Source organism: Nycticebus coucang, chromosome 18, assembly GCF_027406575.1.
Source record: "Nycticebus coucang isolate mNycCou1 chromosome 18, mNycCou1.pri, whole genome shotgun sequence".
Taxonomy (NCBI): domain Eukaryota; kingdom Metazoa; phylum Chordata; class Mammalia; order Primates; family Lorisidae; genus Nycticebus; species Nycticebus coucang.
Window position 1 is genome coordinate 8403001 of NC_069797.1, and position 26655 is coordinate 8429655.

The 26655-nt window shown below is 49.6% G+C and overlaps 1 protein-coding gene across 1 annotated transcript in view; it reads right to left on the reverse strand.

Moving 5' to 3' along the window:
- The window catches only part of LOC128570999 (voltage-dependent N-type calcium channel subunit alpha-1B-like), an 81057-nt gene extending 54701 nt beyond the window's left edge, over window positions 1-26356 (reverse strand). The window contains 6 exon segments of the mRNA XM_053570703.1: window positions 5546-5618; window positions 5818-5949; window positions 8180-8292; window positions 18177-18289; window positions 21720-21929; window positions 25855-26356. Coding sequence (XP_053426678.1) covers window positions 5546-5618; window positions 5818-5949; window positions 8180-8292; window positions 18177-18289; window positions 21720-21929; window positions 25855-26356 — 1143 coding nt within the window.
- Between the last annotated feature and the right edge of the window lie 299 nt (window positions 26357-26655).

The following is a 26655-nucleotide window of genomic DNA, read 5'->3' on the forward strand; positions in this document are numbered from 1 at the left end:
CTAGGCTGGTCATTACTCTTGTGAGATGCATCCATGCTGGTCTACATAGCTCTGAGGCAGTCATTGCCCTTGGGACATGTGTCCACGCCAGTCCATGCAGCTCTAGGTGGGTCATTACTCTTGTGAAATGCGTCCACACTGGTCCACACAGCTCTGCGCCAGGCATTAGCCTTGTGCAATGCATCCACCCTGGTCAATGCAGCTCTGGGCTGGTTATTGTCCTTGTAAGATGTGTCCATGCTGGTCCACGCAGCTCTGGGCCAGGCATTAGCCTTGTGCGATGCATCCATGCTGGTCCATGCAGCTCTGGGCAGGTCATTACTCTTGTGAGATGCGTCCATTCTGGTCTACATAGCTCTGGGCCAGTCATTGCCCTTGTGAGATGTAACCATGCTGGTCCATGCAGCTCTGGGCTGGTCATTACTCTTGTGAGATGCGTCCATGCTGGTCTACATAGCTCTGGGCCAGTCATTGCCCTTGTGAGATGCATCCATGCTGGTCCATGCAGCTCTGGGCTGGTCATTATTCTTGTGAGATGTGTCCACGCTTTTCCACACAGCTCTGGGCCAGTCGTTGCCCTTGTGAGATGCATCCATGCTTTTCCACACAGCTCTGTACCAGTCATTGCCGTTGTGAGATGCATCCATGCTTTTCCACACAGCTCTGGGCCAGTCATCGCCCTTGTGAGATGCATCCATGCTTTTCCACGCAGCTTTGGGCCGGTCATGGACCTTGTAAGATGTGTCCACACTAGTCCACACAGCTCTGAGCTAGTTATAACTCTGTGCTGCCCAAAGATGACATGCCTCTCATCCATCCTCAATGACGAACAGTCAGATGCTTTCCAGACCTTTGTTACTACAGATAATGCTGCTGCTATGGCCTTCACAAGTTTCTTTGTGCACCTGGGCAAGAAACTTTGGCAGGGGTCCTCAAACTGCGGCCCGTGGGCCACATGAGGCAGTGTGATTGTATTTGTTCCCGTTTCGTTTTTTTACTTCAAAATAAGATATGTGCAGTGTGCATAGGAATTTCTTCGTAGTTTTTTTTTTTTTTTTTTTTTTTGTAGAGACAGAGTCTCACTTTACTGCCCTCAGTAGAGTGCTGTGGCGTCACATGGCTCACAGCAACCTCCAGCTCTTGGGCTTACGTGATTCTCTTGCCTCAGCCTCCTGAGCAGCTGGGACTACAGGCGCCCACCACAACGCCCGGCTGTTGCAGTTTGGCCGGGGCTGGGTTCGAACCCTCCACCCTCGGTATATGGGGTCGATGCCCTACTCACTGAGCCACAGGCGCCGCCCAGTTTTGTTTTTTTTTTATGTAGTCCAGCCCTCCAACAGTCTGAGGGACAGTGAATTGGCCCCCTGTTTAAAAAGTTTGAGGACCCCTGTGTCAAGAGCATAGAACAGGAACTGCCTATGTACAGATTCCAGTGGATTGGATATTATGAAATTACTTTCCGGACTGTTTGTACGAACCCACCAACGGCATAACAGAATCATCATTTCTCCACATCTTCTGTAAAATTTGACATTTTTAAATGGAAAGGCTTTCTCATTGTGGGTTAATTTGCACTTTCTAGACTACAAGAGAGGCGAGCACAGTTCTGTGGGTTTCCACTCTGCCTCCTCTCCCTGGAGTTGCTGGTTTGCACCCTTTGCCTTTTCCTACTACATTGTCTTTTTGTCTTAATTTGTGACATTTTTTGATACATTCTGGAAATTGACCATGTGTTGCTAATTCACTAACACTGGAAATGTCTTCTCTATTTTTTTTAAACCTTTTTATGGTGTCTTTTGATGGACAGAAATTATTTTAGTATCATATTTGTTACTAATTATTATAATTATTATTTCCTTTCTGACCTGTGTTTTTGTTTTCTTTAAAAAGAGCTTTTCTGCTCTGAATTAATAACAGAGTACTTCTAAAAATTTACGTTTCTCTTCATGCTCAGTCTTAATCCAGCTAGAATTGATTGTCGTATCTGGCACAAGGTAAGAAGCCAACTTCATGCGTTTCTATACGGATAAACACACTGTCCCACACCATCTGCAAGGATAGCACTTTGGGTTTTCAGCATATATAAAGATTTCATCTGTAAATAATGGCATTCTTTCCTCTTTGCTAATTTTGAGAATTTTTATTTTATTTTTTCTTATTCTATTGCACAAAAGACCATTGATACTAGCATAATCTGCTAAGAGTTTTTATTTGGAAGAAGTGTTATTTTTTATCATATAATTTTTTTTTTAGAAAAAAGTTATTGTGGACATTTAAGACACACACAAAGTCCAGCATACAGGGAACCCTACATGTCTATCACCCAGTTTCAGCAGTTAACAAACTGCCACTCTTGCTTCATCCCTCAACTCAGTAACGTTGTTCACTGACCTTTTGCTTTTTCTGTCATCCAGGGTGTTTTCTACCTTAATCTGTGAATATGATAAATTAAATTAGTGGATAATTAAGTTACCTAAGTTAACTTGAGCAGGGATGATTTCCTCTGGATGTTTTTGCCTCTATATTTGTGACAGGAATCTATATTCTTCTTTTCTGGTATTATCCTTACTTGTTTTTAACATATCAATGATATTCTAGCCTCATAAAATAAGTGGGACTCTAAAAAAATTAAGTGGGGTGCTTCCTTTTTATATTTTCTGGAGTGCTTTAAATAAAATTGGAATAACTTCTTAAACATTTAATAGAATTCATCTATAAAACGATCTGAAATTAGTAGCTTAGGTAGAAGATTTTTAAATTATTCAATTTCTGAAATGGTTCAGGTTCCCTGTTTCTTTTTTAGTTAATTTAACGTATTTCTTTCTTCTAAGTCATCTACCTTACCAATTATATGAACATTTGTAGTGTTTCCAGCAATAATCTGGAGCCGGGGTCCTCAAACTTTTTAAACAGGGGGCCAGTTCACTGTCCCTCAGACCATTGGAGGGCCGGACTATAGTTTTAAAAAAAAGAACTACGAACAAATTCCTATACACACCGCACATATCTTATTTTGAAGTAAAAAAAACAAAACGGAAACAAATACAATCACACTGCCACATGTGGCCCACGGGTCATAGTTTGAGGACCCCTGATCTGGGGGTCATGCTTCACAATTGATGGCTTACTGGGTTCAGAGTTCCAGGCTAACAGTGGCTACACCTGGCATTTCAAGGTGATTTCTCATGACCTCCGGCATTGCTTGCTCACAAGAAGTCATTTTTTTGTAGGTAATCTGTTCGTTGAAGGTAGCTTTTAAGACCATCTGTTTATCATAATGTATCTGGGTCTAGAACAGCGGTTCTCAACCTGTGGGTCACAACCCCTTTTTAACAATGAAAATACATTGCGGTATCAGGAAGGTTTAGAACCACTGGTCCAGAGTTATTTCTGTTTGCCTTAAATGACCTTCTCAGAGATTACACCAGGGCTTGCCCTGAAAGGCGCCCACCCCTGCCCTGTGCCCTGGGCTGTCTCCTGCTTCCTCCTAGCACCCAGACTGCAGCTTGCTTAGCTCTAACTCCCCTACTCAGATCACATCCAGTGTCCACTCCGCCTTTTGTTTCTTAATTTAAATAGCTCTATTTTTCATTTCTAGGTTCTCTAGTTAGTTCTTTTTTAAATTAACCTATTCTGTGTTCTTAACTGCCTTTTTTTCTCAAGTGTGTATGTTATATGGGTTCTCCTTTTACCCCTTGGAGAATCTGAAGCATATTCAGTTTAAAGCTATATTTGCTGTTATTTCCTTCTCTCTGGGCATGGTCTCAACTTCTGATGGTGGATGTTTTTGGTCCCCTCTGTGGTGTCAGTTCCTACCCTGCTGTTGTCTGCAGGTTCCCAGTTGCAGAGTTTAAGTTGCTCCTCCCCACACTCCTCACCCCTACTCCAAACCAGAAGAAGCAGGGCGCATCCCAGCAGCCTGCCCTGCCTGCTCCACAGTCGTCCTGTCTCCTCAGCCTCCTTACAAGGGTGAGCACCTTCCCCAGGGCTCAAGAAGGCTGAGCCACTCATAAGCCTCTGAGGCTGGGTGCACACACCGGCCCACCTGCCTCTTCCCAGGCCGCATCCCAGTGCCTGGGTCTCTGCCACCTCTCACCATGGTACATTTCTGCTCCGTTTCTAATCCACAGAGACTGTTTTTTGCTTGGCTAGGTCCTTTCACTTTCTACGTATTTATTATCTTGTTGCTGTTTTCAAAGAATCGTCTGATTAGAAGAACCTTCCTTTCTCCTACCGCTGGCCTCTCCTCACCGTGCTCAGGTCCCTTCTTGCAGCAAACACAAGTAGGGCTCTGACCACCACCCTGCTACCTCCCTGCTTAGGACACCTGTGGCAGCTCCTGCTAGGCACAGTCTCTGGGTTGGACACCTTGGCCCCCAGCCTGGAGACCCCCCCCACCCATCCATACCAGACTCACTCCTACCATGCTGCCTTGTCTGGACGTGCACTTTCCCATCTCTCCTGCCTGGCACTCAGCCTGGGCCCTTCCCATCACTGAGCAGACCATGCTCTCAGGAAAGGGTATGGCCATACCCACTGGAGGCTCCGGCTTGGAGACCATGGTCCCCAGAGGCCAACATAGATGCTGTCACCCACTAAGTGCTCAGAAACATCTGGGAGACCAAAGTTTGGAAGTTGCTGGCCTGTGAGCAAGTCCAGGCTTCCAATGCTTCAGTTGGGGAAGGTCAGAGGATGGGGAAGGGCAGCGAGGAAGGATGGACATGAGGGGCTAAGAGGGCTGTCGCACAAAAGTCTGCTGGACCATGACTCAGAGCTAAGGCCACAGGGCCAAACCCTAGGGCACATGGTAGGGACTGCAGGTGAAAATTCCTAGGCCTGAGCTGCTCTGGCAGCCAATCACCCAGCTTAGTCTGAACCATTTTCTGGGAAGGCTCCCACCCTTCTCTCACATGTGTTATGGGTACCAGCTTTGGCCAGTATTGGGGCCAGCAGCCCCAGAGACTGGGCACCAAGCTAAGCCTCCAGCCTGGAGAATGCAAGGCCTGCTGGGAGTATTTGTGGACAAGAGCACAGCCTGCCTTGTCAAGTAGGTTTCATGAAACAGAAAGGCATGCAATGGTCCTATCAGTGAGGCTAACACTGGGAGTATTTGTGGGGCCACAGTCCGAAAGTCCTCAAAAGGGAACCCTCCAAGAGAGCAGAGGTTATTTGGGCCATCGAAGCTTAGTCATACAGGAAATTGGCCCTTTTCCCCAGGAGCTGTGGTGGGCACGTTTCCAGACACAAAAGAGAACTGGGGATGTCCTAGGGCCTGAGACATTGGGAGTGTTTCACAGAGGTCAAGAGGAAAATTAGTCACTTAAAGCCCAGGTGAGTCCCCAGGGAATTACACTTGCCCCATAGGACAACACCACAGTGCAGGCACTCTCACCATGAGGGTCAGGTCTTGGGGACTGGAGACCCACACACTGAGACCTGCCCACACTCATCTTCTGCTTGTGGAAAGTTCTGTCTGGGCTTTATGGGGAGCAGAGGAAGACTACAGAGTGAGGGCTGAGCATGGTAGGAGTGCACGGGGCCATACCTGGAAGACAGTGAGGATGGCTGCAGGGAACGTGTCAAAGTTGGTTGTTGGAGTCTCATCTTGAAAGTTGAACCTGAGAAAAACAAGCAGTGTTAGGAAGCACGGCCCATCAGGAGCTAGGAGCAGTGGTGGCGACGTGCTCATCCCAGGCGCCAGGGCTGCTCTCCAGGAGAGGCAGGCAGGTGGAAGAGGCCTGGGCAGCACTGTCTGCTCTGAGCACTGCCTCCCCGGGGGGACCCCAAGAGTGTTGCTCCCCTCCTGCACCCACTTACTGTCCCCCAAATAGCTGCATCCCCAGCAGAGCGAAGACCACGATGAACAGGAAGAGTAAGAAGAGGAGGCTGACGATGGACTTCATGGAGTTGAGCAGGGACACCACCAGGTTGCGCAGCGAGCTCCAGTACCTGCAACAGTCTGTGTCTGAGTCCTATGCTGTGCCCAGCTCGGCCTCCTGGCCCACGCATAGCTGGGCTTTTGGCATTACACCCATGGCTTCTGCAAACTGCAAACCTGAGGGCCCCACACCTAGATAGACAGCGAAGGCTCCCTCTGGGGTCCCAGACCCGCTACTCCAACTTCACTGCTAGGGCCCCCAGGGCTGGCAGAGTAAACACGTCCAGTGCTGGACTCACCTTCATTCTCCCAATGCCCTCCACTGTCATGCAGTTTAGAGGGTGATCGCACCACTCATCAGGCGGCCAAGGCCAAGTACAGTCCCAGACACCAACCCTGCCCTCCTCTCCTCACTGCCAACACCAGCCAGCTGCCAAGTGCCCAGGCCAGCGCATGAGAACCGCAGTAGGACCAGATGAGAGTTGGCATGGTCTCTCAGCGAAGTCTTTTGCAAGCCCTGGGATCAGCATCAATGCCCAGGCTCCAGCCTCTCACAGAGAACAGGCCCGGCCGCCGGGACCCAGCTTCTCTGACAGCCTCAGTTCCTCCCTGACATCCTTGCTCTCATCCAGCACCACCAAGGCTGCTGAGGGTCTGGATGCTGACAGCAGCTGAGGGACTGTGCCTGTCAATGGCTGTGGTCAGTCTCTAGTACTGCCCACACGTGCTCACAGGGCACGGCTGCCCTCCAGGTGCCCAGTGTTGCCCCTGCTCCCCAGGGAGACCCACCTCTGCATGTGCCACCCAATCACTCTGGAATGGAAAGCCTATAGGACAGACACCATTGCCCCCTGTGCTCACACTCTCTTTGAGCACCGCTGGGCCCACCCCAGACATCTAGCCCTCCCCTATGGATTCTCTTAGAAGGCACCTGAGGGTTAAGGGAAGATGGCCTGGAAAAGTCTGGGACTGGCAGGGTTCTAGGCCTACTTGCCCCAGGATAAGGGTCAGTCACCGCTCCTGTGAGAAAAAAGAGCCCAAGATGCCAGGCCCCAAGGCTGGGTGGAGGCAGGCCTATGTTCACTCCCTGGAGGTCCCATCAGCAGCACATGGCAGGGAAGGAGGCCTGGACACATGGCCCAAAAGACTCTGTAGGAGTCTGCAGACACAGCTAGATGGGCTCTCTGTGTTACACCTCACACCCTCTGATGGGCCTGTGCTTGGGTTTTTAATGGACAGGAAAATACCACCAGGATTTTGGTCTAGCCCAGGAGGCCACTGTCTCAGGCTCCACACAACTGTGCCAACTGCTGCAACTCTGCTGTGGTCTGGCTGTGTGGGGTGCAGGCCCCAGAAATGCAGGGCGTAGTGACCCCATAGCAGCATGGGGCCCTGCTCTGGCATCTGGCTGTGGCCAAAATGCTGAGTCCACAGCAGCCCTTGCTTCTGATGAGACTCTTCCCACCAGCGCTGTGGAAGCCCCAGCCCCTCCCTGGCAGCCTCGCATCCTGCCCTGGGCCACAGACTCCAGGGCACATGCAGAGGTGCGTCTCCCTAGGGAGCAGGGGCGACACTGGGCACCTGGAGGGCAGCCATGCCCTGTGACAACGTGTGGGCAGAGCTAGAAACTGGCCACAGCCACTGGCAAGAACAGTCCCCAGCTGCTATCAGCATCCAGACCCTCAGCAGCATTGGTGGCCCTGGATGAGAGGGTCCTGGTAGAAAGTCTGTGAGGGGAGGAGCTGAGGCTGCCAGAGAAGCTGGGTCCAGGCGGCTGGGCCTGTTCTCTGTGAGAGGCTGGAACCTGGGCGTTGGTGCAGAACAGATGAAGCAGGATACGAATGAAGACATGGTCTTGTCACTGTCTTGTCACTGGGCTGGGGTGTGCCAGGTTGGCTCGACAGGAAAGACCATGTTGGGTCAGAGGTTACGGCGAAAACTCCCTGCCCTCCCCAGGGGTGGGCTGCAGGGAAGGACACAAGCACAATGGCAAGGACACTGGCTCTACTGACTGCAAAGCAAAGTCACTTTTGAGGGCTGGGAGGAAGGGTCTGGATGCATCAGGAGGGCACAGAATACAGACTGCAGGGGGCAAGCAGGCTGACAAGGGCTGAGAAAAGAGCAGGTAGCACGGAGACCCATCCAGGAGGCCCCAAGGGTGCAAGGTGCCCAATGGGGACTGCTCTACAACCAGCCTTTGTCTGGAAACCAGTGGAAGCCCCCAAAAGTGCTCTAGGGGTACCATGAACCCCTAAAAACACACCACAGGGGGCCAGCCTCACCGCAGGAGCACAGACATACTTGGTGACTTTGAAGATCCGCAGCAGGTGCAGCGCCTGCAGCACGCTGATGCCGAAGGAGGCTCCTGGCTTGATGGCTGCCCAGACCACCTCGAAGATGCTGCCCACAATCACCTACAACAGCATGGGGTCACCTTAGGGTCTCCAGGGCCTGCACACTCACTCACACACTCACTCGCACACTCATCTACACAGTCGGCCACACACTCACCTGCACATTCACACACTTGTCTGCACACTCAGCTACACATTTGGCTGTACTCAGCCACACAATCATCTGCACACTCACCTGTACACTTGACCACACATTTGCACACTCAACTGCACACTCGCTATACACTCAGCCACACTCACCTGCACACTCGGCCAAACACTCACTTGTACACTCATTCACTCAGCTCTCAGCTGCATACTTGGCTGTACACTCACTCACACACTCACCTGCACACTCGACCACTCAGCCACACACCCAGCTGCACACTCGGCCACACACTCACCTGCACACTTGGCTGCAAACTCAGCTGCACTCAGCCACATATTCCCCTGCACACTTGCCTGAACACAGCCATACACTCACCTGCACACTCCCCCACACCAGGCCAGAGGAGGCGCAGCCTCATGCTCAGCCTGCCTCCAGGAGGCCCCAGCCCCAGGACCTACCCTCCCACTCCTCCCAGACCCACCAGGGAGACAGACATGGACCAAGGCCACCTGTGGTTTCCTGGCAGCTCTGAGCTCCACCCAGCCTGATGCTGCCTCTGTGCCTCATCACAGCTCTGTAGCCAGCAAATCATTCCAGACAGGCCCATCAGGCCATTCCTCATAGACTGGCAGTCTGTTTCCCCAAGACTTCTAAAATATTCAGTTTCATAAACTACATCGTGAGTTCTTCCTTGTCCCAGTGACCAGGAGCCACATGCGCCCCTGGAGCTGGTCACGATAAGCCTGACATCTGGGTGGTGGACAGGGCACCGCAGGGACTGGTAGTGCTGGGGTCTGTGAGCAGGGGGATGACTCCCCCATTGGCCATGAATGGACTGCGAGAAGGGCTGTCCTATCATGCCTACTGCAAAGGACTTGGGGCAGATCAGGGGGCTGGAACACAGGAGACCCTCATCACTTTCCTTTTGTATGGGACACACAAGGGGTTCAAACAGGTCACTCCCGAGGGCATTGCACCCCGTGGCTCAAGGTCAGCACTGAGGACCCCTGTCCACTTTGTAGTGTGACTCGTTTCCTTTTACTCACACTCCTGCAATCAGTGTTAAGCACAAACCTTGTGAATTCTGTCTCTTCACATTTGGTGCACATATTTTCTAAAATTTCAGTCACTTCTACCAATTTCACATCAACTGCAAATCCGATCAGCTTAACATCAATATTCTTTTTTTTTTTTTTTGATTGTGATAACAATTCCTTATATTTCTCCTGGGGGTTCATATACTATGATTTGTCTGTTCACATCTGCTTTCCCTGGTAAGTTTCTTTTTTTTTTTTATTGTTGGGGATTCATTGAGGGTACAATAAGCCAGGTTACACTGATTGTAATTGTTAGGTAAAGTCTCTCTTGCAATCATGTCTTGCCCCCATAAAGTGTGACACACACCAAGGCCCCACCCCCCTCCCTCTATCCCTCTTTCTGCTTCCCCCTCCATAACCTTAATTGTCATTAATTGTCCTCATATCAAAATTGAGTACATAGGATTCATGTTTCTCCATTCTTGTGATGCTTTACTAAGAATAATGTCTTCCACGTCCATCCAGGTTAATACAAAGGATGTAAAGTCTCCATTTTTTTTAACGGCTGAATAGTATTCCATGGTATACATATACCACGGCTTGTTAATCCATTCCTAGGTTGGTGGGCATTTAGGCTGTTTCCACATTTTGGCGATTGTAAATTGAGCTGCAATAAACAGTCTAGTACAAGTGTCCTTATGATAAAAGGATTTTTTCCCTTCTGGGTAGATGCCCAGTAATGGGATTGCAGGATCAAATGGGAGGTCTAGCTTGAGTGCTTTGCGGTTTCTCCATACTTCCTTCCAGAAAGGTTGTACTAGTTTGCAGTCCCACCAGCAGTGTAAAAGTGTTCCCTTCTCTCCACATCCACGCCAGCATCGGCAGTCTTGAGATTTTGTGATATGGGCCATTCTCACTGGGATTAGATGATATCTCAGGGTTGTTTTGATTTGCATTTCTCTAATATATAGAGATGATGAACATTTTTTCATGTGTTTGTTAGCCATTCGTCTGTCATCTTTAGAGAAAGTTCTATTCATGTCTCTTGCCCATTGATATATGGGATTGTTGGCTTTTTTCATGTGGATTAATTTGAGTTCTCTATAGATCCTAGTTATCAAGTTTTTGTCTGATTGAAAATATGCAAATATCCTTTCCCATTGTGTAGGTTGTCTCTTTGCTTTGGTTATTGTCTCCTTAGCTGTACAGAAGCTTTTCAGTTTAATGAAGTCGCATTTGTTTATTTTAGTTGTTGTTGCAGTTGCCGTGGCAGACTTCTTCATGAAGTCTTTCCCCAGGCCAATGTGTTCCAGTGTTTTTCTTATGCTTTCTTGGAGGATTTTTATTGCTTCATGCCTCAAATTTAAGTCCTTTATCCATCTTGAATCAATTTTTGTGAGTGGGGAAAGGTGTGGGTCCAGTTTCAGTCTTTTACATGTAGACATCCAGTTCTCCCAACACCATTTATTGAATAGGGAGTCTTTCCCCCAAGGTATGTTCTTGTGTGGTTTATCGAAGATTAGGTGGTTGTAAGATATTAGTTTCATTTCTTGGTTTTCAATTTGATTCCAAGTGTCTATGTCTCTGTTTTTGTGCCAGTACCAGGCTGTCTTGAGCACTATGGCTTTGTAGTACAGACTAAAATCTGGTATGTTGATGCCCCCAGCTTTATTTTTGGTACTAAGAACTGCCTTAGCTATACGGGATTTTTTCCGGTTCCATACAAAACGCAGAATCATTTTTTCCAAATCTTGAAAGTACGATGTTGGTATTTTGATAGGAATGGCATTGAATAGGTAGATTGCTTTGGGAAGTATAGACATTTTAACAATGTTGATTCTTCCCATCCATGAGCATGGTATGTTCTTCCATTTGTTAATATCCTCTGCTATTTCCTTTCTGAGGATTTCATAGTTTTCTTTATAGAGGTCCTTCACCTCCTTCGTTAGGTATATTCCTAGGTATTTCATTTTCTTTGAAACTATGGTGAAGGGAGTTGTGTCCTTAATTAGCTTCTCATCTTGACTGTTATTGGTGTACACAAAGGCTACTGACTTGTGGACATTGATTTTATATCCTGAAACATTACTGTATTTTTTGATGACTTCTAGGAGTCTTGTGGTTGAGTCTTTGGGGTTCTCTAAGCATAAGATCATGTCATCAGCAAAGAGGGAGAGTTTGACATCCTCTGCTCCCATTTGGATTCCCTTTATTTCCTTGTCTTGCCTAATTGTATTGGCTAGAATTTCCAGCACTACTTTGAATAGTAAAGGTGACAGAGGACAACCTTGTCTGGTTCCAGTTCTAAGAGGAAAAGCTTTCAGTTTTACTCCATTCAGTAAAACATGGGCTGTGGGTTTGTCATAGATAGCTTCAATCAATTTTAGAAATGTGCCACCTATGCCTATACTCTTCAGTGTTCTAATTAGAAAAGGATGCTGGATTTTATCAAATGCTTTTTCTGCATCTATTGAGAGGATCATGTGATCTTTATTTTTGCCTCTGTTAATATGGTGGATAACGTTTATGGACTTGCGTATGTTAAACCAGCCTTGCATCCCTGGGATGAAGCCTACTTGATCATGATGAATGACTTTTTTGATGATAAGCTTTAATCTATTGGCTAGGATTTTGTTGAGAATTTTTGCATCTATATTCATGAGTGAGATTGGTCTGAAATTCTCCTCTGGTTTTGGTATCAGGGTGATGTTTGCTTCATAGAATGTGTTGGGGAAGATTCCTTCTTCCTCAATTTTTTGGAATAATTTCTGCAGTACAGGAATAAGCTCTTCCTTGAAGGTTTGATAGAATTCTGGAGTGAAGCCATCTGGACCAGGGCATTTTTTGGTTGGAAGATATTTTTATTGTTTCTTTGAACTCAGTGCTTGAAATTGGTCTGTTCAGGAGCTCTATTTCTTCCTGGCTAAGTCTAGGGAGAGGGTGTGATTCCAAATATTGATACATTTCCTTCACATTGTCAAATTTCTGGGCATAGAGTTTCTGGTAGTATTCAGAGATGATCTCTTGTATCTCTGTGGGATCAGTTGTTATTTCCCCTTTATCATTTCTGATTGAGGTTACTAGAGATTTTACTTTTCTATTCCTTGTCAGTCTGGCCAATGGTTTATCTATTTTATTAATTTTTTCAAAAAACCAACTCCTTGTTTCATTAATTTTCTGAATGATTCTTTTGTTTTCAATTTCATTGATCTCTGATTTGATTTTGGATATTTCTTTTCTTCTACTGAGTTTAGGCATAGATTGTTCTTCTTTTTCCAATTCCATAAGATCTCTTGTGAGATTGTTGATGTGCTCTCTTTCTGTTTTTTGAATGTAGGCATCTAAAGCGATGAATTTTCCTCTCAAAACTGCTTTTGCAGTATCCTACAGGTTTTGGTAGCTTGTATCTTCATGATTGTTATGCACAAGGAAGTTAATGATTTCCTGTTTTATTTCTTCCTGCACCCATCTGTTATTCAACAGAAGATCGTTTAATTTCCATGCCTTTGGGTGGGGTCGAGCATTTTTGTTAGAGTTGAGTTCCACCTTTAGTGCCTTATGATCTGAGAAGATACAAGGTAAAATTTCAATTCTTTTGATTCTGTTGAGATTTGTTTTGTGTCCCAGGATATGATCAATTTTGGAGAATGTTCCATGGAGTGATGAGAAGAATGTATATTCTTTATCTTTGGGATGGAGTGTTCTATATGCGTCTATCAAGCATAATTGTTCTAGGGTCTCATTTAAATCTCTTATATCTTTGTTTAATTTCTGTTTAGAGGATCTGTCCAGCTCTGTAAGAGGAGTGTTAAAGTCCCCTGTTATTATGGTATTATCAGATATCATATTGCTCAGACTGAGTAAGGTCTGTTTCAAGAATCTGGGAGCATTTAAATTGGGTGCATAAATAATTAGAATTGAAATGTCTTCTTGTTGTATTTTTCCCTATACCAAGATAAAGTGACCATCTTTGTCTCTTTTGACTTTAGTTGCTTTAAATCCACATGTATCTGAAAATAAGATTGCAAATCCTCTTTTCTTCTGAATTCCATTTGCCTGAAAAATTGTCTTCCAAGCCTTGACTCAGAGCTTTAATTTGTCTTTTGAAGCCAGGTGTGTTTCTTGCAGACAGCAAATGGATGGCTTGTGTTTTTTAATCCACTCAACCAATGTATGTCTCTTCAGTGGGGAATTCAATCCATTAATATTTATTGAGATAATTGATAAGTGTGGTAGTATTCTATTCATCTTATTTGGTGAGAGTCCATTGCTTAGTTTTATCTTTTGCATCAGTGTGGAGGTTAGGTTCTGTCCTTTGATTTCTGAGTTCTTATGTTGCTGCTGATCCATTGTGGTGGTCAGTGTGCAGAACAGGTTGAAGTATTTCCTGTAGAGCTGGTCTTGTTGTGGCAAATTTCCTCAGTGATTGTATATCCGTAAATTATTTGATTTCTCCGTCAATTTTTAAGCTTAGCTTAGCAGGATATAGAATTCTGGGCTGAAAATTGTTCTGTTTAAGTAGATTAAAGGTAGATGACCATTGTCTTCTTGCTTGGAAAGTTTCATTAGAGAAGTCTGCGGTCACTCTGATGGATTTGCCCCTGTAGGTCAACTGGCACTTACTCCTGGCAGCTTGCAGAATCTTTTCTTTTGTCTTGACTTTGGACAGGTTCATCACAATGTGTCTTGGAGAAGCTCGGTTAGAGTTGAGGTGACCTGGGGTCCGATATCCCTCTGAAAGCAGTGTGTCAGAATCTTTGGTGATATTTGGGAAATTTTCTTTTATAATATTCTCTAGTATGGCTTTCATTCCTCTGGGGCATTCTTCTTCCCCTTCTGGAATTCCTATAACTCGTATGTTGGAACGCTTCATAAAGTCCCATAATTCTGACAGTGAACGTTCTGCTTTCTCTCTTCTTTTCTGCCTCTTTTACGATCTGAGTTATCTCAAGAACTTTGTCTTCTACCTCTGAAATTCTTTCTTCGCATTGGTCTAACCTGTTGCTGATACTTTCCATTGCATCTTTAAGTTCCCTAATTGACTGTTTAAGTTCCTTCAGCTCTGCTATATCCTTTTTATATTCTTCATACAGTTCATCTTTTATTTGATTCTGTTTTTGGATTTCCTTTTGGTTATTTTCCACTTTATTAGCAGTTTCCTCCATTGTTTCTATCATTTCTTTCATTGTTTTCAACATGTGTATTCTCAATTCCCTTTCTGTCATTCCTAACATTTCTTTATAGGTGGAATCATCAGCAGTAGCTACCTCATGGTCCCTTGGTGGGGTTGTTCTGGACTGGTTCTTCTTGTTGCCTGGAGTTTTCTGCTGATTCTTCCTCATGAGTGATTTCTTTTATCTGTTTTCTTGCCCTAATTTTCCTTTCACTTCCTCTTGCTCTTTAAGTTCTCGTGCCTGTGGAAGTTGCGGGCGGGTTTAAACATTTTTCCACTGTTTTAATCCTCCTCTTGGGGTCCAGAAGTCTCTCGCTGACTCCCTGTATCCTCGCAGGGGTGATGATAGGCAGTTCCCACCAGCCAGAGATTCCTGGAGTCCTATCTTCCCAGACTCACGGTGCCCAGATGGAAGGAAGCTGTTACTCGGCCGCCATCTTGCTCCACCTCCTAACATCAATATTCTTGCCAAGTCACCAAGACAATGGTAACTACATGTGGGCAGGATAGTACTAATCCACTGTCCGATGTCTAGGAATGGCAGGTGCACCATCTGTGCCAGTCACCCCAAATGCATAGGCATCTGCTACATACCTCTATTTTGCCCCAAAACATACCATTCAGAGAATATCACATGTCCTGCCAACATCCAGGTGTGCCAATACTACAGAACCTGCGATAACCCTACCCGCACAACAACCTGGGCAAACTGGCCAAAATTTGTTCTTGGTGATCACACCAACTTTTCTCAACACCAGCAAATTATCTAGATGCTTACCCAGGGTTTAAGACTGTAGTTTTCTAAATATCCTTCCTTCTTGTCATCAGTCTTCCAGCAGCTCCTGTTTTTCACTATTCCTCAAAATTGGACCCAGTGATTTACACAGGGGGTAGCCTCAGAGATGACCCCCAGCAACATAGTGCCATGCTCACACCCATGTGCCATCCCACCCCTTGAGGGCAGTGCCAAAGAGAATACAGCAAAAGTAATGAGATCCCACATCTGAGATTAGGTAACAAAGAGCTGTGGTTCCTGCCCTGTTCTCTTTCCTGACTCCCAGATTGGGAAAGAGCTGTGTTATGAGCATGCCCAGCAAACTCTGGAGAGGACCTGTGACTTGGACCTGAGCCCTGCCAATAACCTCGTCTGTGAGCCTGAAAGCTGATCTTTTGAGGCCTGTCAACAGCCACAAGCATGACCTTGAATTCTCTAGCTTGGGGTGACTACTATAACATTAGGGTATAATTTAACTGGCCTGGGAGGGTAGAAACAAGGGCCCAGAGGGCTTCTCGGAACTCCCAGCACCTGCCAACTGGGTTTCAGCATTGCTGTGGACCAGCTGTGCCTCCCCTTGTCCCCTTTTCAAACAGGAACATCTACAGCAGGTACCTTGTGCCCACTGCTGTGCCATGGGCATGGGAGGCAGAGAACTCACCTCTTTAGCCACAAAGGTTGGTAGAGTTGGAGGTATTGCACTTAGGGAGCTAGGCCCATGGAGCCTCACCACACCAGGGCCTGGCTGACGAGATTCTAGGCCTGGAGCTGATATGATGCGAACCTGGGGAATCTGGGAGGCATGTCCATTAGGGACCAGACAGCAGGCTGAGGCAGGCAGGCCCTAGAAGAGTCCCCAGAGACCCTCCCCTCTGTGCTCATGCCCTGTGTGAGTCACGTTCCTAAGTACCTCCATTGCTACTGGGCCCTGTGGCTCGTTCCTAACAAAGAGAATATAGCAAAACAGGCACCACTTCTGAAACTGGGCTCCTATTGCTCCTGTCCTGAGCACTCCCAGTTCCCTCTCCAACCACAAGCTCACATGCTGTGAGAGGCCCCAGGTCAGGGCCAAGGCAGCCACATGCATGAGCATGAAAGCAAACTCTGCAGCCCACATCCAGCCTCAGGTTGATGGCCTCCCTGGCCTTCAACTACACCAAAACCTCCTGAGGGACCCTGAGCCCCAGGCACCCAGTTCCATCATGACTAGGTTCCTATTCCATAGAAACATGGGATAATAGATTTTCATAGTTTAAGCTGCTAAGTTTTAAAATACTGTGTTAGCACATGTGCAAATTATCTCCATGTCCTGGGACCCATTAGTTCAGATCAAATCAAAATGCATTTAAAATATTAACATGCCCTGGCTCGGTGCCTGTAGCTCAAGCAGTTAGGACGCCAGCCACATACATTGGAGCTGGTAGGTTCTAATCCAGCCTGGGCCCTCCAAACAACAATGACAACTACAACCAAAAAATCGCCGGGCATTGCGGCAGGCGCCTGTGGTCCCAGCTACTAGGGAGGCTGAGGCAGAAGAATTGCTTGGGCCCAAGAGTTTGAAGTTGCTGTGAGCTGTGATGCCATGGCACTCTACCCAGGGCAACAGCTTGAGACTCTGTCTCAAAAAATAAAATTAAATTAAAAAAAAATAAAATATTAACGTGTCCTGAAACCTCTCCATCTCTTGGGTTCCCTCTGCCTGTGGCACTTACTTAGCTTTTCTTTGTGACCAAGGCAAAGGGTAAGAAGAGCTGGTGTTTTCCCAGCCAACTGTCAAAGTCACAGATATCCTCACCCCAGAGCTCACCCTTAGCTGCCACCACCCAGTCTTCCCAGAAATCGGACACATTGCATGGTGCACAGCCCAGTGCCTGAGGGTAGAGAGCAGGGCTGAGCACAGGTGCCCAGGCAGACCAGATGGACAGCCCTGGGCCAGTCATATATACCACGAGAGTCGTGAGGATGTAACAGTCATGGACAATGTCCTCTCTATTGTAGGAATGTGGTGCCCACGAGAAAGAAGTTTAAGTCAAACTGAATTTCCAAGCTGAAGTTTTATTTCTATGTGGGTCCAGGTCCTCCCCCCATCCCCCGGTTACTGCAGACTCTGTAGAGCACTAAGTCCTTTCTTGGGGTTGGCACCTCTACTTGCCACTCAGCGCCTCCCACAGGTTAGAATGCAGCCCTGGCAGATGTCAACCCTGCTGCATCCCATGGCCCCCAGCTCAGGATTGCCAGGCCCTGCACCCTGGTCTCAGCTCAGCAAGTTGTGTCAGCTCCTTGTCCACGGGCTGGCAACGAAATATAGGCCAGGCTCATCCTATATCTACCCCAAGTAGGACACAGCCACCATGGCCCAATCTTCCTCTCCCAGAAGGGTCCATGCATGTGCCCAGCCTGCCCAGGGCCACAGCCACAGGCCAAAAGCACAGCCCCACTGGGCTCTGCCATAGAGAGATTGAGGCCTCCGCAGGTTACCTATACCCCAGGCACGGAATGAGTGCAGAGACTGCGGCTACTCTGAACATCTAAAGACAGGTTGGAGGGAAGAGGGCAACCTCTGACATGAACAGCAGCTGCGGCCAGCACACCCCCCCCCCCCCGCCCAGTCAGGCCAGGCCAGACCTCCCTCTGTCACCTCCATGGACTGCTCTGTCTTTAATTAGGCCTTCCTGAGTCATGGGACCACAGAGCCCAGCCCTCCCTGGGTATGTGAGGTGGGCTGTGTCACGTGATGGATCTGGGCACTCAGCAAGGATGGGCTCATACACCAGGGCCCCAGCAGGTGTCCCTAATGAGCATCTTACTCACCCCAAAGTCAAAGCAGTTGAAGGAGGACCGGAAGTAGCTTCTGGGTCCCAGGCCGTACATTTTCAGGGACATCTCTGTGAGGAAGAGACCCAGGAAAACAAACTCCACAAAGTCTAGGGGAAGTCAGACAAGAGAGGATTACTGCAAGGCCTCCTCCCAGCCTGGATGCAGCCCAGACTGCAGAACACCAGAGCTCTGGGCCTGCCAGGTCTGGTCTGCAGCCCCCATGCTCTGAAATCTCAGCCCAGGACAGGAAGGACAGATTGAGAGGAGCTGGAGAGATGCCTGGCGCAGAGTGGGGGTAAGCTTCCTATGCTGGGGACTCAGAGGGCGGGCTTGGAAGGAGACTCCTGAGACAGGCTCAGAGACAAGCTCTGGGAGGGTGCTCCTTCCCTCACAAGAGGTCCTGGGGCTGTGGGGCAAAGGCCTAATCCAAGGAGGAGAAACTGGGCCACATTTTCTGTCTGCCCATTGGGACATTCGGAGGCCCCTCTGGCCCCACTGCAGCATTCTGAATTTCACTTTGTTTGTGCATCTGCCTGCTTGGTGGAGCTCCTTGCCACTTAGGCACCCTAGGCCTGTTCTTTGCCATGATCCCAGAAGGTAGCACCTGCTGGGGGCTCAGGGACACTGTCTTCGCAATGCCAGTGAGACAAGGGGCTCCTGCAAGTATGTCAAAAGTGGGGGTAGCCTCGTCCCGGGAGTCCACCTGCAGCCCTCCTTAGGCTTTGGGAGAAGCCACTCTGGGACCAGGGGCTGTGTGGGGACTTCAAGGCACATAGACACTCCAGCCCAGCCCACGTAGGAGGAGGGAGGCAGAGAGAGAGAGAAAGCAGTTACTCCAGAAGCTATACAAGGCCACAGATGGCAGGGGACAGCCAGGCTCATCACTGGCCACACCAGGAGCCAGGTACTGCATACAAGAGGCCAAAGGCGCCATGGCCTGGGGCTAGGTGGCAGAGGCCAGGAGAGGAGCCAAAACCTAGGGCAAGGCCCCATAAAGAACAAGGCCATGGGAGGGCACAAAGGGCAAGCTGAGGGTCCTGTCATCTGGTACATGCCATCCCAACCTGCCCAGACCTCCGAATGCCAGGGTCTCTGTCAAGAGAGGACTGTAAGCAAATAAAGCTGCTCGTGAGACAGCCAGTGGAGGAGCACCCTGAAGCCCGCCTGCACCCACAGCTGTTGTGAGGGCTGTATAGGCCTGGTGGCTTCAGTCAGGAGCACCATGCACACAGCCTCCCCTCACTGTGGCCGAGAACATGGACAGCCGGGTTACCAGGAACAAGTTGCCCACAGCCAGCCTAGCCCCTGAGCCAGAAATCACCAGGCACCCCAGCCAGGCATGCAAGGATACCAAGGCCAATAGCCTCCCTGAAGAAGCCAAGGAAGGGGCTGATATCAGAGGCAAGGATACCCGTAGACCCTCAGGCAGATCACCAGAACAGGGCTTAGCTCCAAAACAACAGGTGCTGTGCCAGGTCTATCTCATGAGCTGTGTGAGGCCTCAGGGAGCTCATGAGGCAGCAGGGCCAATAGCTCTCCTGCCTCACCATTTACACCTTGGTTTTGAAACCCTGGTAATGCACCGAGGGTGGGTCCTAGAGGACAGGCAGCTAGGGTCCACACCTACAAAGTGGCAGCCTTGGGACAGGTACCGCAGGAAACCCGCCTCAGGCCAATACACCCTGCCCTTTGAGTCAGCCTCCTTTAGGCTCATGTGTGGTGAAGGACAGAGACGCTCAGTCACAGCAAATGCCCACCCACCTCCAGCCACTGTCCTCTGTAATACAAGTGAAGCTGGAAACCATGGAGATGACCGAGCAGTAAGTGCAGGTTCCAGCACTCGGCACTTCCAGCCTGTTCTCTGCATGTGGGATGTGTGACCAGACTGTGCAGCCACCTGCTCCCAAGCCTGGGCACTGCTGGGGTCCTCTCACAGAAGGATGGGCCTGGCTAGCTGGGTTGGGAGGAAGCCCCACCTCATTCACATTTGCTTGAGCTGAGAACTCAAGCAAAACCCTGAACCCAGTGCTAAGCAAAGTTCCAAGAAAGCAAACTATCGACCCCAGGACTCCTGAATTAGGAGTCAGAGAAGGTATTCAGCATACATCCCTCCCTGGACATCACCCTCCTGGGAATGGGAGCCAGGGTGCCTTCCAGAAGCTCCCTGGATCCTTCTGCCCCCTTTTCCTATTAGAGCAGGAAGAGATTTCAGTACCAAGTCTGGGGAACTGTGGCCTAGGATCCTACCCATGTCTTCCTAGGCCTATAAGCCTTGTCTCTCTAGTTTGTGAAAACCCTGCAGGTGGAGGCTGGGTCAGTGGCCCCTGGAGAGAGTCTGGGCCAGCCCATCAACACAGCAGAACACTCAGACAGGGCTGGGGGCCAGGACCATTCTTCTCTGAAGTCAGAAGAGGCTCTCCTGGGGCAGCCTAGGTGGCTTCAGGCACACAGGGCCCTCATGAGAGAGCAAGGCCCATGTGGGAGTCCCAATAGTGCCCCATCCCCAGCTCAGCTGCAGACGCCAAGCAGGGTGAGCACAGCTGACTCCTGGAGAATGGAGAGACTGAAGCACTAACCATAGGACAGAAGACATCAGTGGGTTCTTTGTGTTTTGTGGTCTCACTCTGTTGCCCTGGGTAGAGTGCCATGGCATCATCACAGCTCACAGCAACCTCAAACTCTGGGGCCCAAGTGATTCTACAGCCTCAGCCTCCTCAGTACATGAGATTACAGGTGCCTGACATAACAACCAGCTAGTTTTTCTCTTTTTAGTAGAGATGGGGTCTCGCTTTAGCTCAGATGATCCTCCCACCTTAGCCTCCCAGAGCACTAGGATTACAGGTGTGAGCCATGGCCTCAGGTGAGTTTTTTGTCTTTAATCCTCTTTGTGAGGAAGACAACAGAGCTGGACAACTCCACAGGCCACAGATTCCCACGTGTGGAGGGCTGGCACTGGGACCAAGGTCCCCACCCCCAGTCATCTTCCTCTCTCATCCCTGGGGCTATGGCCAGGGCCAAGACAGGTCATGACTTCAATCCCTGTTACCCATTGCAAGGCTCCAGTCACAGGGGGCAGGGATGCATCCAGGGCCAACCAATCACATAGGAAAATGGAAATAACCCCAAAGGTAGCAACCAGAACAGGTGCCCAGGGCAGGGGCAACAGCCTTGTGGCAGGAAGGAGCATGGCACTGAGGCCCTAGTCTGTAGGTCTAAGCCCTCCAAAGGAGGATAAAGGTCTCTCTGGCCTGGTCTGGCCCTGGCCACCCCACATACTTTCTCCCCTGGGGGCCCAGGCCTCTCATCTCATTTCACAGTATGCTGAGGAATAGAGGTTCACAGGACCTGGGCAGCCCAGGGATGGGGAGGCCACCTCAGGTCCCAGACACATTCCAGCCTCCAGCAGAGCCCCTGGGGGCTGCCCATGTCTGTGGGACAGTCTGGGCAACACAGGGATCCTGTGAGGGCTCCCAGGTAGAAAGGGGCAGGAGACGTCCAAGTTGCCCATGAGCAGAAGGGGCCCAGCCAGATACATACACAGCACCGTGGTGAGACGCTGTGGCTGGTTGTAGTGCACCATGGCCACACACAGCGTGTTCAGGGCCACCACACACAGCACCGCCCAGTAGAAGCTCTGAGCCTTCACCACACGCTGGATGAAGAACCGGAACAGCTTCTCCTTCCTCCGGAAGTATGATGAGCTCTCCGTCTTCCCGCTCTTGAGGCTGGCACGGGTGAAGGGAGATCCTGGGGGACAGGGGACTAGCTGAGGGTGTGGGGGACCAGCAGGCCTCAGGACACACACCTGACACTCCCATGGCACACTCTCACAGACACACGCTTGAGGACACTGGCCCCTAGCCCAGCCAGTCACAGATACTTATGCTGATTATCTCTGTGGCCCCCATCTTGCTAGTGAGGGAGCCGAAGGCCTCAGTGATTTCCACGGTTACTGGGTGCCAGATGGGAGTGTTGGACTGGGCCTAGATGATCCACTGCCACTGTCTCTGGTCCCAGCACCCTGCCACTGTCTGCAGGTATCCCGAGCTTTCTGCACCTCCAAGACATAAATCTCCCCAAATCCCACCTCATCAGTTTGGCTGAGGAATTCTGCAGCACCTGGCCCTCCCTCTCTCCCAGTGGCTCAGGGTTCACAGCTAGGGGCCACCTGTTCTTACCCAATTTCCTAGGGCACAGCCAAGTTCACTGTGCACATGTGGCCCATGCCTCCTGCCCACCAAGCCCCAAGCCCTACTCTGATCCAATGCCTGCAGCTCTCCCCTCCTCACATCCAACCATGTGGCCTCCTTGCATTTCCACACACTCTCCCTTCTGCTCTGCCCAGCCCCTCATGGTGGGTCGTTAGCTCCACTCACAGTGGTCTTCACTAACTGCCCCTGTCACTGTGTCTGCTTATTGACCCACTCTGTGCCCAGCTCCCGCAAAAGCCCCTGAGCTCTGAGAGGACAGGGGCCACATGCCTCTGTTACCATGTGATGGCAAGGCTTCTGATAAAGCATGGTGAGTGGGGCAGGGCCTAATCGTGCCTGGGATGCTGTGTGTGCCTCTAGGGCTGGCCATGTCCCTGCAGCAGCCTGTGCAGGAACTGCCTGACGTGTGCAGCAGGGGCTGGCCACTGTGTCCGTGACACAGACAGCTGTGCCCAGCCAAGGGCCTCTCGGGGTGCAAACCCTGTGTGAAGACACAGGGTGTGTGAGTGTATCGCTGTGAGCACCTCTGCGCATGTCATGTGTGCATGTGCACACCCAGGCGCTCAGCACAATGGAGAATCAGCAGGCTGGGAAAGACAAACTTTGAGGCCTTCAGGGGGACACGTCCACAAGCTGAGCAGCTGTGTCAGACACACAGGGAGACACTGTCATAGGTGGCCTTGGGCCCAGCAAGAGGGTCCAAAGGAGACCACAAGCCAGTCATGGGTGTCCTTGCAGGGCCCTAAGGGTGGATTCTTAGTGCTTGGGATGCAAATGCACAGAACACCATCCCCACAGCCCTCTTTCTGTAAAGCCAAGATAGAGCCTCACACCATCCACATCCGGACCTCACTGGAAGTAGTCACTTAGTCAGAGCTGACCCACCACGGCCATGCATATGCACTCATCCTCAGAGGAGCAGAGCAGGGTGCAGAGGGGGCAGGCGCACAGAGCAGGCCATGTGGGACAAAGCCACACAGGGCCACAGACTGAGCCATGCACTCATAGCCCCTGACACTTGCAGTCACTTGGAACATCAGAGTTACACTCATGCTCAGCCCTGACTCAGCTCACTCTGAAGGCCAGCCAGAAGCCACATGACATGTCCTCAGCACATGCATAGCCACCCATGGAAGGGGGGAAAGGAGCATGCAGACCCCCATGGCCACTGCACCTGGCAGTGAGGGGGCAGCAAGTCCTCCAAGGGAGTCCCCAGCCATACAGTAAGAGCTAGTCGGTGCCTGCCACAACAAAGGCCTAGTGAGAATGCTGCCTTCTGTGTCTGGCCAGCCATGCCCCACGCACTCATCTGCCTGCACCCACATAGCACACACCCTCCCTTGTCACCATATTTGCACAAAACCACACCTTCCATGGGGTCCCTGAGCCACAGCAGTTCCTTGGTGTGACCATGTGCGATGGAGCGCCAGGGCAGGGGCACCCGATAGCAGGACTATTCTGTCCTGCATGCAGGGAGCCAGCATAACCACTCAACTCACACTCACACTCTGGGACAGACCCAGCAAACTCACAGGCAGACCAGCCAGTGTCCTCAGAGCCACAGAGCCATGTGGCATGGGCCATTTGTTGAGGAAATGGGGAAAGTCAGGCCAGCATCCTGCCAGTATATCCTGGGCCACCAGTGCATTCTGGGCTGGGTGCAGGTACCCAGGACAGCATTTCCCAGTAGGCAGCCCCTGTGTGGCTGAGTCTGCCGTGGACAGCGGCCCTGGCTCAGCTCTTTGCTATTACCCTCTGTAGCAAGTGGGGAGATGTCTATGTCCAGAGCCATGTTCAGGTGGGGAAATCACAAAGGGACCGCACTTCTGCTTTTCAGTCTTTTGCATTTTCCAAGTTTAGTTTAATCAGCACATATTTTTTAATGAAAAAAAAACATTATTTCAAGAAAAAAAATATTTTCAAGGTAGGGGAAAATCAAGACCGAAACTAACTTATGAATGACAATGAATTGAGCTTTCATGAGAACAAGGCATGACTGCATGCAAACATTTGAGTTCTTTCTATTCTGCCCCCTACATAGGCATTCCATGCCAGGCCTGGACAGGGAACAGAAACAGAGTGGCTAAGACCATCCCTGCCCTCAGCAGCCCTTCCAGAGGCCAGTGAGACGACAGACCAGAAAAATGTGCTTTCCTTCAAGCCCAGCTTTGACTCACCAGCAGAGGACACCAAGGAACCCCTCACCTGGGTATGTGACCCTGCACACAGCACACAGCCTGGAGATTTCACGCAGAAAACCCTAACCTCACAGGACTGTGAAGATTGAGTGAAACAACAAAGGGCCTAGTTCATTGGGGCTCAACCCACTTGACATGTGGCCTGCGCCTGGGACATAGCAGTCCTTGGCACCAAGGGAGGGCAGACAAAGTCACCATGCAGCTCTGAGCACGTGAAAACCCAAGTATGGCTTCTTTTCCTCCCTCTGAGCCCCAAGCCCATCTTGATCTGACAACTTCTGAGTCCAGCCAGAGGTGAAGGCTGGAGCTCTACTGGAAATCCAGGAGGGAAAGTTGACAAGGTCCCAGGAATTCAGGTATAGCACCAAACAGATCAAAGTGAAACTAACTAAAAGAGAATGAGAAAGGTGCTTTTGAGAAAAAAAAATAAATTCCCTTCTAAAACCATTCAGCAGATAAAAGAATAGGAAGGTCACTCTTAAAACCCAAGCTAGAAGCCTGGAAGATGAAGCACAAGAACATTTCAAGTCTATAGGAGACCATGAGGGAGAACTCACAAGGACAAGGCCAGACCAAGTGGATGAGCAGAAGACCAAGAAGAGGAGATGAAAGCAATGGACAGATGGAAGAAGGGGGCTCTGAGGAGGGGCTGGACCCACAGATGAGGCCCTGGGCTCTGCAGCAGGCACAGAACAAGCTCCCAAGGAGGGAGAAGAGTCCGGCAGCCCCTAGCACCTTGTCTTCAACAGGGAACAGAGACAGGGTAATGTTTACGGCACTGAGATGTGCCAGGATCTCGCTCCACAGTAAGGACCAAGGAGGGGTGCTTGAGCATAAGCCAGAAGCTAAAAGTCCACCACCGGTGTAGTCCATCCAGTGACAGATGAGAGGAAGGGACTGACCAGGCCACAGGATGCCAGTCTACAGAGGAACTGACTCCCACTGAGCATGGTTGGAGTGGAGAGAAATCGTGAAGGCAAATTGCACCCTGATGGCTGTTAAGGGCTCTTGCACTTGGGGGGAGGGTGTGGCCACTCTAAGGTAAGAGCCTAGAACTAAAAACACTAAACTGGCCCAAACCAAGAGAGGGGATAGAGTATTACAAAGATCATATCTTACTGGATTGGGGGTAGGGGCAGAAGAAGAGGAAATAGAGCAAATTAGTGATGGAAATAATGCATCTTGGTGATAAAGATAGTAAAGAAACAAATAAATACTGAAGGAAAATGTTCCTAATTATGAGAGTGGGGAAGGGAAGATAACCCTTTGTGGAACAGGAGAGTGAGAGAGAAATGATGAGTAACAGGCTGATCAGAGCTGAACAAGTGAAGCTGAAAGGCAGGGACAGCAGCACTGGGACACTCAACAGAGATAGGAGCAGGGATGGCACGCAGCAACCAGGAAGCAACAAGCACAGGAGCAGATCAAGCGCTTCACACGTCAGGGACAGCAGCACAGGGACACTCAGCAGGGACAGCAGGACAGCAGCACAAGTCACATGCAGCAGGGACAGCAGCAGGGACGGCAGCACCAGGACACGCAGCAGGGACAGCTGCAGGGATGGCATGGACGGCAGCACAAGTGACACGCAGCAACCAGGAAGCAACAAGCACAGGAGCAGATCAAGAGCTTCACACGTCGGGGACAGCAGCACAGGGACAGTCAGCAGGGACAGCAGGACAGCAGCACAAGTCACATGCAGCAGGGACAGCAGCAGGGACGGCAGCACCAGGACACGCAGCAGGGACAGCTGCAGGGACGGCATGGACGGCAGCACAAGTGACACACAGCAACCAGGAAGCAACAAGCACAGGAGCAGATCAAGCGCTTCACATGTCACTGAATCAAGACAGGCTAAATGCTCACATTAGAAATAGACCAGACAACAGGGTTAAAAAAAGCAAACTCAAAAATATGATTTACAAGAACACTTAAAATGGAAGGGCAAGAAAGGTACCAGGTAAATGCAAGCTAAAAACCAAGAACAGCGACAGCAACAAAAAGTAGCAGTGCCACATGACAGCAGACAGATGAGGTGTCTACAGAGAGACTGACCAGGCCACA